Source organism: Chanodichthys erythropterus, chromosome 11 (assembly GCF_024489055.1).
Source record: "Chanodichthys erythropterus isolate Z2021 chromosome 11, ASM2448905v1, whole genome shotgun sequence".
Taxonomy (NCBI): domain Eukaryota; kingdom Metazoa; phylum Chordata; class Actinopteri; order Cypriniformes; family Xenocyprididae; genus Chanodichthys; species Chanodichthys erythropterus.
In genome coordinates, this window is record NC_090231.1 from 18,361,510 (window position 1) to 18,377,923 (window position 16,414).

Consider the following 16,414-nt stretch of genomic DNA (forward strand, 5'->3'; position numbering starts at 1 on the left):
CAAAATTTTAAAAAATACCTCAGTGACCTTTTTTGAATGCACATAATAGGCTAATGGATCAGAAACATTTTCCAGTGCACAGCAAAAAACAGGTGTTTATGAAACTGCTGCGGTGGTTGAGGTGACCGCTGCAAGTTTGATAAACAGCCCTATATTGAACAGTAATAGTAAAACCCACAAGGGGGCAATATTGCTCAGGTTTCTCATAACGGAAGTGGTTGCATAAGTTTGTCTAAGTTTGCATAACAATTTCTAATAAAATGTTTTGTGTGATTCTCAGTTTGGAAGTGAAATCTGATCTAAGATCTCAAAATCTTGTGGAAAATGACCTATAAACAACAACAACAACAACAACTCTAAAAATAGGATTTTTAATATAATATAAAATATACAAAAAAAGTAGAATGTATGTACTATACTTTTAAGTAGAAAAACAACACCACAACTCCAAAGGACTGTTATGCAAGAAAAATAATTTATTTTAATGATATACCTTTTACCACATAGGCAAGACATACTGCAGCTGATTAGAGATCTCGCAGCAACCTTCGTTTCCGCTGGAGGGTGAGGTCTATAATATGCAAATTTTAAAATGTCTTTCCAAGGAAAAAAAATAACAAAAATATAATTCTCATTGTTACCCTTTTTTTTCATTCCCAATGAACAGGGCAATCTGAAATTTTTAAAGCTTTTCCCATTCAATCTGGCAATCTGTCAAAGGGCCTTTGTGCTAGACTACTAAACTAAGTGTGTGATGCAGGGAGTTGTCAACTTGCGATGACAAGAATTGATTAAAAGTTGTTGGTTTCGCTTGAAAGCAAACAGATGGTTGATAAACTAAGGACTCCCTTTTTTCTCACTTAGTTGGCACATTTGACTCTCTTCTGTATACCGAAATGGGATTCAGAATGAATCCCTATAGGTTATATGAGGAAAGAGGAGATGAGCAGAAAATGGCTCGAGTCAAGTCAGAATTTCTCACTTTTTCATGTCAGTTTGTCAAACACTACTAATGTGATTATAATAAAGTATGTCTCTCCAATGGATACTTGTCTCCCCCTCTCTGGGATTTACATTAATGATGCACAGGGCTTCGAACAGTCCACTAAGGTACATTTCTTGAGTTCTCTATTTTGTTTTCCCCCTTCTCCCACTGTCCCTCCCTCTCTCTTCTGCTTGTACCTGTGAGAGTACTGTTGACATTGATAGGGTTAAGCACAGAGTACACAAGAGTGATAAATATCATAGTAGTAAATCCTAAAAAGAGTAAAAGAAACTCTGCATACTTCTACGGAAGTGCAATACCAAGGCATTTAAAAACACAGAGGCTTCACGCCAGAGTACAAGGCAAATAAACACTGGTCTGATTTTTTTTTTTTTTCATTCACTAAATATTTAAAACACACTATTTTAATGTGGCGGTATTCTGTCTCTTTTTTCGCGTTATGCTTTTCATATTGTCGGAATACCTGAACGACTAGTCTGAGAAGATGAAGTTAGAACAGAGTTAGAACAGATTTTTGCCAAGCACTTCCTCTCCTGGACTGCTGAGGGCGCTCCGGCTCAATAGCACCAGGTTTCTGTCCATTGTCTGATTGGGAGCCAGAAGAACAGTCACACGAGGAAGGGGAGCTTCATACGGAATGGTAAGAAGAAGCAGTCTCTTGAAGTTTCAGTCTCTGTGGCTGCCTGTTGTAGATTCTCAGTTTGCAGTAGTCTCCAAAATTCCCTTAAAGTAGGATGGCGGTCAGTTACCAGAGATAACCTTCTCAGGTTCTTGAGTAAATTATCACATTTGATCAAAGTCTGCAAAGTCTTTGTGCATTCAAACATCGATCTACAATCCGGTCTTGCAGTTACATGGAGGGCAACCATTAAAAAACTATTTTCTACCATGTTCTTTTTGGTCAAAAATTTAATCTAAATGTAAAACCATTGAGCTCTGCCTCACCCTTTCCTAACATTAACAGGCGTTCACTGCCAGTGCAGACAGAAGGGCAGGTTTGATTCAGCTTTGATGCATAGTCTGAAATGGACAAAGTAAGAAGCTTTGCACTTGGATTTGAATGATCCCGTCTTGTGATATGATCTGGAATTGTGGTCTTTAGCGCTGTATGATTTTCTGGAAGAAAAAAAAGTGGAGACAAGAATGAGAGACACATGAATCCAGTAATCTTTTACTGTCCATAGGCTTTAGCAAATCTCCTCCCTGATACTTTTTTGAGTTGAGTGAAATCTCTGTCAAGAGATTATATAATTTGACCAGTAGCCATTATGGGTTTCATGGGTTGCAAAGAAACCCCTGAGAGATTTGACACAATGTACGGCCAGCACCAAACCAATGATTCTGTGGTAACACTTACTATCCCCTCTTCTGCAGCCCAGTGTCCTCTCTTTTGTCTCCCACTTCCTGTGTTTTTCCCTCATTTTGTACCATCCACAAATGTTCTTTTCTAAGGTAAGTTTTGCCTATGTCAATTTTGATTTTTTTGTATGTTGTGCACAATCCTAGCTATATGCTGCCTGTTTACACTTCTGGCAGTTTGGGAAGATCATTAGGGTGTATTGCATGATAATGGTTCAATATGACCACTTCAATCCTTTGTGTGCTGTGAGCTTATAAAATAATAGGCAGTTTCCCAAGAATTGTCACAGATATGGACAGCTTTGTGTCCCTTGCGTCTTTGATCAAGCAGTTACATTTTTGTGTGTGTATATATATATATATATATATATAGATATATCGTATACATAGTTTTGTACAGATTAAATAAACTCAAGACATTTATATGGCCTTTCATATCTTTTGAAAAAATAACACCGAAAAAGAAACAATGGAAAATAACAAATATAGCTTTTTGTCATGTAAACTAGTTCCTGTACTGGTGAAAGTGCTTCAATTTTTAGGGGTACCAAACTTTGTTACAACCTCTGTGGAATGTTTCCAACTCACGTCATACACTCCTCTCTCTGTGCGAGTTTGTGCAGTCTTTTAAAACACAATTATCCTACTTTCTAAGACACTTTCTAGTCCACCACTGAAATGGGCAGAGCAGACTTTGGCCACAAATATAGGCTGGGCTCCCAAAATAGTGAGCAATCTGAAAATATTTCCATTCAAGAGTTTCATCACCGCATTCATATTTCCAAAATAGCAGATTTCTACGCCAGAATTTTCTATCAGTGGTGGGCTCAGTTTCCTTTAATACTGATTCCTTTAATACTCCACAATAATCTTACATCATCAGTGTGATCCCCTTGTCTGAAAGCAACAACTCAAACCCACTTCATTTCCTTCAGCATGAGGTCTTTGTAAATTAAACCGTTTAAATGGGCAGTAGAGTATACGGAAAACCAGCCATATTGATAGCCAGCATGTGGTTCTCTACAAGTGGAATCACTGGTCCTGCTGAGCTGGTTTTGGTGTGTTCGTTGCACTCCCTTCTGGTTGTGACTGAGAGAACTCAGTGACTCGTCGTGCCAAGGGGTTTGTGCTCTTCAGCAACTCCATGGCAGAAACTCGGGTCCCACTGCTAGCTTTGCTGCTCCTCTTCTGGAGAAGAGCCATAAAGTTTTCATTTCGTGAGCTTGACCTAGGAGTAGTCCCAAGGCCCAGAGTTCGAAGGTCTGTGCTACTGCTTTTCACAGGTGAGACCAGACACTGCTTGCTTCCAAATGAATCTGTAGGTTCCTTGCGACCTAGAACTTTCCTCTTTGACCTAGGAAAGCCAGAACAATACAAATGTTTATGTGTAAAAGTTTATGCAGAGTTTAACTTCAACCCTAATCAAAGACACCTGAGCAAGCTCAATTAAACCAATCAAGGGCTTCAGAGTTCCTAAAAAATTATAGGTAGGTGAGTTTGTTCAGTTTGTTGAACTAAACTATGCAAGGTAGTGGCCCTCCAGGTTCATTTGAGAAACCTGTTTACACTGACAAATTTGTTTACACACTGACATACTGTATCACTTGGTTACATAGTGTATTTGATATATTTGATTATAATGAATTCACAGAGCTTACGATGGTATCAAATATGGCTGGGTGATTAATCATATTGTATTTGCTATTTTGATTTTGGATTCCAACAATTGTGAAAAGATTCGAGATACAATAATTGTTTTATGCACTCATTTTATCATGTAAATATGAATTATGCACCCCTTTCATTTACAGATGTGCTCTTTCATCCTACCCAAAAAGGTCAAACTTAACATCCAAATCAGTAACATATTGTCGTAAAATGTAGTCTGTTAAGCCACGAAAGAGAACTCAATTCAGTACTCGAACACTTCCAGTATAGGCAGCTTTCTGTGTGCGTACCCTGAGGTAAAGCACAACATAAAAAAGCAAAGTATACTTTGTCAAAACTTATTACTGTGAAATAAACTTATTTCCACATTGGCAGCAATAGTACTTTGTAGAAGAAAAATATAATAAAATCTAAACAGTCTCTCTGAAACATATCCAGTATATAAACTGTAAAAAGTCAAAATTTTACCTTAAGAGTTGTTAATTTGTGAATAATTCTAATAAATCTTTAATTGATAAATATTATTTAAATTAGCAGGTATAACAATATGACTTTTATATAATGACTAGGAATTTTTAAATACAGTAGTCAACATTTAAAGTGGATCAAAACCTTTCATCAAAGTTGTCCTAAAACCTTCTTCTTAGGATCACTTAGTTCTTAGGACAACTCTGATGAGCTTTTTTGATCCACTTGTTGTTGACAACTGTATATAACAAAGATAATTTTTAGCTATCAGTTCTATTATGCCAAACTGTGAGTAACTTTGGTCAGACAGAAATAGCTAAATGAATTAGTGTGCATGTAAAACTGCAAATTCTGTACCTGTGTATGATAGTGAAGAGGTCCTCGGTGGTATGAGTTGTGGGTGTGTGGACAAATACATCATCGTCTGTTTCCTCTGTAATGTGTAGTTCGGTCTTGTCAATTGCAGAGTTGTGTTCTTCCAGTATTTCTGTTTCTGCATAAGTTTCTGTGGAGCAGCATATTTAAAAGAACAAAAATTAAACCACAAATTTAGGTAAAAAAAAAAAAAAAACATTTGTTTACCTAAAAAATACCTTAAAAAAGCATTTGTTTAAATTAACATCTTAACTGAAAATGTAAAAATTTTTTTTAACCTTTTACTGTCTCTGCTGGAGGTGTCTCTCTTTCCGTAATTTGATGAGAACCTGAATCTTTTGAACTATTCTCTTCAACTAGCACATCATTCTCCTGACTTTCAAAGGTCTCATAACTTTCAGAATTGTTATGGTTTCCATGTAAAATTTGCTTTGAAGGATCATCTTGATCTTCATCTTTAAGCAAATCTCCCTCAATCTCAGATGCTGATGGACTTGTAGGTGACTGGGAGATGTTGTCGGAAAGTAGAGTTTGCCTCTCTGCCCCACCATTGGTCTGGGTGCTTGGAGAGGGCAGAAGGAGGACATTGGGTTTTTTCGGCACTGGAGGAGGTACCTTGGGCTTTCTTTTGTCTAATTCTGCTAAACAGGATATTGTCATTCTACTTGGAAGGGTCTTGCTTTTGTCCTCTCTCTCTGGGCTACTTGGGGATGGAAGATCTTCTTCAATGGGAATCCCATGCTCCAGGTCCAACTCGGGAAGAGGAAGTACATATCTGTGGAGTGTCTCTTGAGGGGCTATTGCAGATGTGCTGAGTGATGACTGAGCTGGTCTTTTAGGTTTGGGCTTTCTTACAACCATATAGATGTTACCTACAGGCATGGGTCGGTCCACAGGGGAAGATGGAGGAGATTCAGGTGCCAACGGGGAGGATGAGGGAGATTTAAGCATCAAATTCATGGGTCGTTTAGGTAGAGGCGGCTTCATTGCAACTGGTGGCTTTGACTGTTTTGTATTAGAAGGGGTGATAGGAGGGCTGAGATCTCGAATTTGCTCTTCCTCTATTATGTCAGAGGAGCCATCAGGACTGTCCTCAAGTTCTGAGCGGCTTACTGAACGAAGGCGGATGTTTCGCAAGTCTGTTGTGGTAACCACAGGCAGAGAAGACTGACTGGGGCTCAGTTTACCTGGTTTGTTGGCTGTAGATGTGTCAGAATGGCGTCGGCTGGCTTTAGGCTTGGGTTTGACAGAGGACAAATCCAGTTGAGAGTTCGCAGGTAGTTCAAATGATAGACGTGATCGTGATTTATCCTTTGCAGAAGCTGGGAGGGAAGATTTACGCTCTGGAATTTTTGGGCGCATCTTGCAGCCAACTGGCGAAGGTCCAGAGATGAGGGTGTTTGATATAGTTGGGGTTGGAGTTTCACACTGGCTTGAGTAGCCACTAGATGGAGACATGAGACATGGGGGCTTGAAGGGGGATACCTTGGTCTCAGCCTCAACTGAGAGCTGAGATGGAGATGTGGCTCGTGAGGTTGAGGGTGAATTCAGGGATTCTGAGCTGCCCCGCACCTTCATGCACTCAATCACTGTGGTACCTGTGGCTGTGCTTGAACCTGACAGTGAGCGGTAGGGGTCGTTGTTGGACTTCCACTCATTGAGCTGCCAATGAGGAGGAAACCCAAGCTCTGTTTCCCTGTCAGCAGGCTGAGAAATATCAGAAGATGTCTCCAAACTACTGTGGGCTTGACCTGTGTCGTCCTCATGCTTGGCAATTAGGAACTCGGGCTGGAATGAATCTTGAATATGGTGATCTCGAGGGATAAAGAGACTCTTGGGTCTGCCATCTCTGAAGTGCCCTTCACTGTGGTAAGAGCCCATTCCTCCAACCTCTGATAGGTTTTTCATCAGGGATACACTACGTACTGGAGGCGGTGGCTTTTTCTTAGATTTCTTTAGTGAGATACTACGTGAGCGTGTCCTCAGTCGACCATCTGGAAGAAAGTCTGAACCTGTGGTCACAGAAACATTATCGGTGCTCGTGCTATCCTCCGAGCTATTGCTCGGATATAGCAGGGCATAATTCTCACCCTCTGGAACGACAGGGACAGCCTCACCTGGAGAACATATATTATCTGCTGAGCAAAATGATCCAGAGTCTGTTGGTGTTGAAAGTGAACGTTCACGGAACCTGAATATATTGGATCTGGCTGATCTCTTCTCCTGCTCACTTTTGGTATTTCCCATGCCTGCAGTGGAAGCTGCCCCCTCGGTGTCATTCCGTTTCCCTATAGCAACCCCACTGCCCTGTGTGGACACTGTGTACACCCGGTGTCCACATGGTTCCGAGATGGAGGTGAAAGAACTGGAATGTGACCCTGAGCTCATGGAGAGGCCTGAACTGGTCTGGGATGGACAGATTAGACCACCTCCTTCACCTCCAGGTGTTAACATTCCAGTTTTAGATATTGGCTGCTTGGAAGCAGAGTTCGTAACCAAAGCATAGTTGTAGGAGTCATTCCAGGAAGGAGAGAAAGTGGAACCTTTTGGGCCATTCCAGGAGGGGCTTGGGCACATCAGTGTGGCATGATCCATCATGCCTGATGAGGTCTTCGGGGATGGGGGGACACTGTACTCCAAGTCACTCTGTGTCTTCCGAAGGGGAATATGCTGTTGGCCTGTGTTTTCGGTGGTAGGCTCCAAAGATCTGGGTTGAGAGGATCCAGGGGAACAGGCACCTTGTATTAGATCAACAGCAAGAATTTTGCTGTCACCTAAAAACAAAATAGTTTAAAAAAAAAGTTTAAAAAGAGGATTTAGTCCTTCATTCTTAGATAAGTAGAATTTTTGTAAAGATTCTGAAAGATGTATTTCAATCAGAACATTGTTAACTAAAACAAATTGCAATTTGTGTGACAGTTTGTCAAAGCATCTATGTGGCTCTAACAAACATTAAATTTTAGATTTACAAATTACTCTAGATACAAGTCATTGGTCAGTGCCCATTGTCCTTTTCCTGTTTATTTCTTTTTGCACTCTGAAACCCTGTCAGTAACTTGCCTAACTTCCTGTTAGTCACCTTGGCAGTGCAGCGTGACATCAGGGCCTGCAACCACACTCCTCGGGCGGCGAATGGTTTTTGGGTTGACCGCTGAATCAGTTCTAAAGGGGGCCCGCAGTTCGCTGTGCCGTGCAGAGTGCTTATCAAAGCTCTGGCCTGAGGCAAGATATGAGATACCAGCTGTCAGGCTAACTGACAGTCTTCAGTCAGATAAATTTTGTTGTTATGAATTATTTTTATGACCTTAAAATGGTTGCATAAAAGCTACATTATTCTATACATGTTATGATTGGGCTGAAAAACATTAGCCATGACCGCCTAATCAGACCTGAGTATGCAATGACAAGCATTTTGGTAAATTTATGAAGGAAAAAGTATATTATGGATAAAAGCAATAGCCAACGTGAAATAGATGGTTAGCTGGAGACTTGATCATGGTGCCTGATTGATCTGGAGAAATGAAATCAGACAATGGACACTGGATAATACATCAAAACATGAGCTGGGTATTGACTAAGGAATACCCAATGGCAGATCTATGTAACTTTCTTTCCTTTCTGTGGGATAATACAATGCTGATGTATTTTCAAGAACTGCATCGGACTGGGCGTTTAATCCCGGTGCAGGAGGGAGCGCTGTGATAAATGGTCCTCCATTCCACAGTGATGAAAGGAACTGAACATAATGTACTAATTAAGCCCAGTTCTAACTATGTTCTTTACATGTCTCTCAGAAAACAGCTCTCCGGAAAAAACCTAACGAAACCTCATTGGCACTCAACGTGTGAGCTGGCTTCATTCATGAAAATACCAACAAAAGGGAGGTGAAAAAAAATCTTTCTTTCTCCGTCCCTGTTGCTCCCACCCCTCCACTACAGTTCTCTCTCTCACTCACTTTCTGTCTGTCTCTCACTCTATGCAGCTTTTTCTGCACCTCCTAGCTAAGCAAAGGAGGGAGAGCTGCATGTTGCCATGGCAACAGCTACCTGTTCATTATCTTTAGCGGGTGAAGAACAGCACCACTTTGGGAATCAGACTCCAGGCTGCCTAAGCACAGCATTATCTGTGTTTATGGATCCAGCCACCTCTCCACTGTGTCTAGGCCAGAGAGGGGAACAGGAAGGTAGTCAAGAGGGAGATTTAGAGAGATGGGTGTGGGACAGCTGACACAGAGAAAGAGGGAAGGAGAGCAAGAGCACCACTACAACAAGAGCTTTTAAAAAAATAGGGTGAAAGTTTGAGAAAGGAGCAAATGCTTTAACATTTTAAGTACATATAAAATGTGAATGCAAGCAATCTTATCTGATGTGTAAACTCTTAGGAAAGAGAGCGTAAGAACTAAGAAATGGGGTTGTCTGTGATGATGTTGATGATATTATGATTTGCAAGACCAGAAACATCCAGAACAATTTCAAGTGACCTAGGGCTTTCTTAGTGGGGAGACACTATTGATCAGTCTATGTCATGATTGAGTTTTTCCCAAATTGTACAGAACATCAGTTGTACACAATAAAAACTCTCATTCCATAATATTCACTCATTCCATTAAAAAGGCAAAATTTAATACAGCGAATAAATTGGGAAATTGTTGTAAAACCTTTTGCGATAAAGTTGAGCGATAAATGAACATAAACTACACGTCAATGACACCTCCAAACAGGCCAGATTTGTTAGACTCTAAAAAGACTTTCAAAACATATGCAGATATACTCAACATGACAGTGTGCCAAGTCACCTTTACCTGTGATCTCAATGGGTACAAGGTGAGCGGGAGTATGTCGGCCCAGGTACCAGCGAGGTTTCTCTGCAACAGGTGGACTCAGTGAGGCATTCCAGCCTAGAAGGGACTTCTCTGAACCACAGGGGGTTGGGTCCTGTGCCCGAACCCCTAAAGTTGTAGTCTCATCCTCACACACCTGCTTATTTGCAGGCTAAAGAGAGAAAGAATTTGTATTTGTAATGAATTATATAATATTTCAAATGCTTAACCATTTATAGTAGAACTGGTAAATGTTAAATTGGGATCTGGTACTAGTGAATGATTATTTCATTTATATTAATAAATAATTTCCCTTATATTCAAACACTGAACTGGGTATTTTTCCTTCTTAGTAATTGATTTTGCAAGATGTTTGAACAACTGTTTGTTTACACACTCAAAATAACTGACACAGAGAAGCTTGTAGCTGTTTTCACTGAGGGGACAAACCACATCTGATTAGATTTGCAAACTTTCTACAAAACATTAATGCTTTACAGCAAACAAATACGTTTGTTGGTGGCACACAAGTCAGAATCCAGTGACATCAAAATGTTCAATAAAACCCAAAGTTACTACTTTTTAGGTGTAAGAGAAAGCATAAGAAAGCATACAAGTAGTTACCACAAAGACGAACTCCGTCTTCTTGTTGTTGAGTGAGGAAGGGGATCGGCTGAGAGTGGTTGACGTATCCTCCGAGCTCTGAGAGGAAGGGTGTCTGAATGTCTGTCCTGTCACTCTGTTATCATACAACTGCTCCTCAAAATCTGAGTAGACACAGACACAACATGCTGGTTTTAAAGCACTAAGAGACGCTAAAATCAATTAATGAAATCTTTCTCCCTCTTTGTCAGAAATGTTCCCTAGGGCTTTTGTAAACAGAATGATTACCATTGCATTCATTCCAAGGACTCCCCTCACAAGACCCCACCCCATTCTTGTAGCCATTTTAATCCCCCAAAACATTCTCTTTAACCCCTCCCACTATATACTCAAAAACACACACACACGAAAACACTGTCCTTCACTTATCCAAGTCTTTGTCCTCTACTGATCAGCAACTGTGTACTGGTTAGGCTACACTTGTGAGAACCGAGTTTTCAAAAATGTCTTCAAATGTCAAATAGGGCCTACTGGCTTGTGAGGACATTTAAGTTGTCTTCACTACTTTGGGGCTCATAAATCGCCCCAAATCATGTTTAGCTTTTAATCAAAAAATGTTAACATGATTCTGTGAGGGTTGAGGGGTAAGGTAAGAGAAAATGCTCCATTTGTGGACATGACATGGTTAGATCGAGATGGTAAATATCAAGTTGAGTGTCCACCTTAGAGATAATCACCATATTTATAATGAAACCATACTTAAAAATATATTAACTTATCATATTAAATAATTAATTTATTGTTACTGCTGTAACGCTATATTAAATTATGGGATCTCATTGATTTTTATATAAACAAACCAATGTTATGATATATTTGCACTGGCTGCCAGTAGCTGTAGCTGTAGCTGCTCGCATCCAATTCAAGGCTCTGATGTTTGCTTACAGAACGACAGCTGGCTCTGCACCGCTATACCTTAACTCACTACTTCAGACTTACGCGCCCTCCAGAAACCTGCGTTCTGCAAGTGAACGGCACTCTCACGGACCTTCTCCGGGACTGTTCCTGGCTGGTGGAATGACCTACCACGCTCTATCCGAGCAGCCGAGTCTCTAGCCATTTTCAAAAAAATGCTAAAGACGTATCTTTTTCGTCAGCACTTGACCCAGTAGTAGTAGCACTTACCTTGACTAATATTCTTCTCCTATCTGTGTATTTATTTATTTAAAAAAAAAAAAAAAAAAAAAATTCGCTATGAGCACTTTACTGACATAACTGTGACTTCACTCAGCACTTACATACTGTTGTTCTCATGTTGATTTAATTGATTCTACTACTCTCATTTGTAAGTCGCTTTGGATAAAAGCGTCTGCTAAATGACTAAATGTAAATGTAAATGTAAATATTTTCACTCAAAATTTGTTGCTCCGTCAATGTTCAATAAAATGTCTTTTTTTCTGCAATCATAAACTATGGTAGCCATTTTTCTTAAGGTGTGCCTTTATCCCCGTTATACTCTATAAATTGTTAATGTTAACAGTCAGTCTATCAAAAAAAAAACATTCGGTCTATCAATAATAGTCCTCAATAATATGGTCTGTGTGTGATGGTGTTTTGGGGGGGGGTTGCTCCCTCTTTTTCTGAAGTGGGATGCCGCACTCTTAGACTTGGGGTTGCCTAGCAATGTCGGGCTGTCTAAAACAATGGCATACCTCCGGAGTCAACAATAGCCCCAAGCCTCAAGTTTAGCCTCATTGAGTAGAGTCCTCTTCACATGCTGAGACAGAGCTGAACAGAGCACACTGAAATCCTAAACCTCCACTAAAACAAGAGTGAGACTGCAGCAAAACTACTGCCTACAGCTGTGCACTGCCACATGCACAACTTTTGAATATGTGTTGGCATTTTATTCATCATGTCATATGGAGACAGTTCTGTTCCAGGAATGATACTTGACCAGATGGCTTTCAAATAGCCACACTAATGAAATACACAGAAAGACAATCCTGCAGTTAGCCTTAGACCTCAAGTTACTCAAGGAGACACATGCGCTGAATGCATTGCAAAGACTAATGGAGCAAACTATGTAATCTGATGTGTAAAATCCCATGGAAAGCAAAGTGAAATATAAAAAAGACGGTTGTGTTATGACTATTAGTTTCCTGCAGTTGTAACAAGACCAACTTTTGCAAACACAGGCTAACATGCAAAGCATTCAACACACAAACCACACACCAAATTCCTCTTTAATATACTTAACTATCCTCACTTTTCCAAACGCTCTGCTTTATAAAAGCAATAACCTTCCCACTGTATATACACTACCATTCAAGTTTGGGGTCAATAAAAAAAAATTTTAAGAATACTTTTATTCAGCAAGGATGCATTACATTAATCAATTTGACAGTAAAGACTTTTACATTGTTACAAAAACAATATTTAAAATAATTACTGTTATTTTTAACTTTTTATTCATCAAATAATCCTAAAAAAACTATCATGGTTTCCAAAACATATTAAGCTGCACAACTGTTTTCAACATTGATAATAAGAAGAAATGTTTCTTGAGCATTAAATCAGCATAGAATGATTTCTGAAGGATCATGTGAATCTGAAGACTGGAGTAATGATGCTGAAAATTCAGCTTTGCATCACAGGAGTGAATTGCATTTTAAATTATATTCAAATAGAAAACAGTTCTTTTAAATTGTAATAATATTTCACAAAATGTTTTAACTCCTATCTCCTAACTTTTGAATCGTATTGAGATTTTAAAGTTGATCATGTTAATATAAATATTTGCACAATGTTAGAAATACAATGGATGCAGCTATGCATTCATGGAAAGTCATACTAAAGTAAGTTCCAACCAAGAGAGAAGAAAGTAAACTAGACCAAAACTCACCAAAACAGTGGTTGGATCACACAAGCCTCTGTGAAAGGGTAGGCTTCAAAGGCCTATATCAAAACTTCAAAGATGATGGAGAGGGTACCAGAAGTAACAGTGAGAATGAGTGAGTGTGTGTGTATGTGTGTGGGAAGCTATTTCAAACACACCCTCCCCTACCCTGACCTGATCTTGGGCCAGTCAGTAAAACTAATGGGACTCAAAAATCTCCATTCTTATCAGCCAATCAAATGGCTTCCCTAGACAAGATGCCAACCACTCAAGCGTGTATGAGTGGCCATGAATGACCTCAAAGCATCGCTTAACAAGATGCTCACTGAAAACCAACCATTTATTAAATATGGGTCACTCCTTGTCTTGTGTATGCAGTAGAGGAATGGAAGAGGTCAAGAGCAACAATGCCCCTTTTCTTGTCAATTTGGGCACTTTGTGTCTGGTCTATTTTCCATTTGGTCTTTGTTTCTCATTCATAACTGAGCACAAATCATTTATAACCATGGGGGAGGGGGTATATTTACAATACTTCTGATTTGCTTAAGCACGATTGATGCCTGATCTCTTCAATGTTGCTGTGCTTCTTAGTTTGCAAACATAATATGAGTATGACAGCGAAAAATAAGGACAGGACACAGTGTTGTTTTCCCATCAAATATTGTAATGATAGCCATACTATTTTTCTGTTATGAAGGGGGAAAAAAAAGAATCATAATATAATATAATAATTTTTAGGAAATTATAAATAGATGAACATGCAACAAAAAGATCAAAGCAACCAACTATTCCAATACACAAATGTATCATTGGCACATATTCATAGTCAACAAGATTAGCTGGCAGTTAGCCTTTAGATAAAACATGACTTTCTTTTGCAACTAATTGAGCTTTCCAAAACAAGTCCTATGTTTACAACATTTTGTGCAAATTTTCTCAAAGCTGCAAGGAATAAATATCTAGGCAGAAATTCTGTCAGGCCGTAAACACTATAGACACTGAGGGGAACACGTCTCCCTCAATATTCAGATTAATAGTCAATGAACGGGTTTCTTAGTCAAACGACAGATTCTTAAACTTTTCTTGCTCCACCCAGTCTTGATATTTGGCTACATCCTTGAATGGCAGACAGGTATATGCAATGGCAAATTGCTGTTTATGCACATAGAACAGTGCCACACATTCGTAAACACTGACCACCCACTCACTGTTGTTTAAACAACAGCTGCCCAGTCGATCTGATGGGAACTTAAACCAGAATAGCATCTCATATCTCACAGATATATATTAATAGCTGGCATCAAGCAAGAAAGAGATAAAAGAGGGAAATTCAACCATGTACAGTCACACACGCAGAGCGGCAGGAGTCACGAGCATTGATATATTCATTCAGCGAAGGAAAAAAGCAAAAAGAGAAAGGGAGACTGTGTGTATTCTCTACAAATGGAAATTAATCTAATGGATCATAAAGAAGAACAAAGTATGAGTCAGAAATAGAGGGGGAATGACGGGAGACGAGATGAGGGAAACATGAGGATGCTCAGAGGAGGAGAAAAACAAATAGTGCCTCTCTTACACGCACTGGGAAACACGGAATGGGAATGGACGTGGAGGATATTCACAGACAGCACGCATGCAAGGTAAAGCAAAACACACACCCACAAAAACAAAACGAAAACACATGATAGGCAGTTCCAGGCAGGCAGAGACGATTAGGCTACACAACCTCTCATGGCACCGAAACACACAGATGAAGCGCCTGCAGTTGACTCTCCTACCTTGAAGCAGACTCTGTAGGTTCAGCTGAGCCTCCTGGTGCAGTTCCTGCACACACTCCGGCCTACTCCACGAGCCGAACACATTCACATGCTGTTGCCATGACGATTGGAAGTGGGCCGTTCGTTTGCTCTCCGAGTCCAAGTTGGTGGCGGCTGGCAGAGAGAGAGACAGAGGGAGGGGAGAAGAACAAGAGATACAGATAGAGGAAGTAAGTGAGAGCAAGAGAAAAGGAGAGAGAGAGATGCGGAAAGGAGGGAGAGGAGGAAAAAGATACATAAATAAAAACTGATGCATTGTGCATATCTTTTTATATATTTGCATACTACTGTATTAGAAAGGTGGAGACATCCTACCAAGCAACCGTACACTAGATCTGCAATCAAAAGGCTGCAATCTCATAATCATTACAATTAATTTATTACAACCCTAATATGTTTTTGTGTTGGCAAATTACACTGGACACCCAAGAGAAAGAACATGCTGGCATGCGTTGATAAAACAAACAATGTTTTTACTCTTTTGGTTTATGGTAGTGCTGCAACATCTGTAAAGATCTGCCCAGATAGTAAAAGATAAAAGATCGTTCACACAAAGAATGATAATACATAATGATAACAATAAATTATTAATAATTGTTCTAATTCTATGAGAATAGGGAAGTCCACACCAAGGATGTTATTGGAATCACTTTTGGAATCAACGATTAAAGCATTGTCAGTCAATCAGAATCTACTGACTTTAAAGAACTCAAGGCATTTAATAACAAATGGAACATTATCATCTTTTGTTGTGGATGCTAATGTAGTTAGCGTTAGTTATCTGACCAGATTTAGTTCTGACAGCTCAGAAAAATGTGTTTACATATTACATAAAGACTGTTGAAATATCTATTCAACTTCAGTTATGAAACTCTAGAGGGCGCAAGGTGATAGGTCCTTTACATGCAATCTTCAAGCAATCACATCATTACTAGGGCTGGGACAATACATTGATTCTCAATTAGTGATACAATTATTCTGGATCGATTCTGATATTTTCTCCCTCAAATCAATTCTGAGCTTAGTTTTAACAGCAGATGGCGCTCTAGGCTAGATTTAAACCTCACACTCAAATGCTCACGAAGAAGAGTGCTGGACAGCGATCGTTCGAACACGGGTATTTTCAAAACCGCAGCTTTTTCTATGCGGTTTGGCCGTTCGTCCACACGCAAACGCAGTATCCGGTCACTGAAACTGAACTTTTTTTGAAAATGTGAGGCCAGTCTGTGCAATTAAGGATATAGCCAAAATATTGCTGCTAATAACTGTGCTAACAGGGCTTATAACAACATGCATACAGATACATGCACAGTTCTGTACGGAACAGAGGTGTCAGAATGCCATACTACGCAGGTCACTGCTTCAATGTTTCTTTTTACTTTGAAAACATCTCATTGTAT

General features: G+C 39.6%; 1 protein-coding gene across 5 annotated transcripts in view; it reads right to left on the reverse strand.

The window, feature by feature from the left end:
• Positions 1-432: 432 nt before the first annotated feature.
• Positions 433-16,414, reverse strand: part of nhsl2 (NHS-like 2) — an 84,114-nt gene continuing 68,132 nt past the window's right edge. For 4 of the 5 annotated variants that reach the window (XM_067401916.1, XM_067401920.1, XM_067401918.1 and 1 more), the window contains exons 2-8: positions 14,976-15,128; positions 10,320-10,462; positions 9,678-9,867; positions 7,956-8,093; positions 5,155-7,650; positions 4,859-5,006; positions 433-3,719 (exon numbers count right to left, since the gene is read on the reverse strand). In XM_067401916.1, the coding sequence (XP_067258017.1) occupies positions 3,398-3,719; positions 4,859-5,006; positions 5,155-7,650; positions 7,956-8,093; positions 9,678-9,867; positions 10,320-10,462; positions 14,976-15,128 (3,590 nt within the window). In that variant the 3' untranslated portion in view covers positions 433-3,397. The remainder of the gene's footprint in view (positions 3,720-4,858; positions 5,007-5,154; positions 7,651-7,955; positions 8,094-9,677; positions 9,868-10,319; positions 10,463-14,975; positions 15,129-16,414) is intronic. The other variant, XM_067401917.1, reaches the window with a different exon arrangement.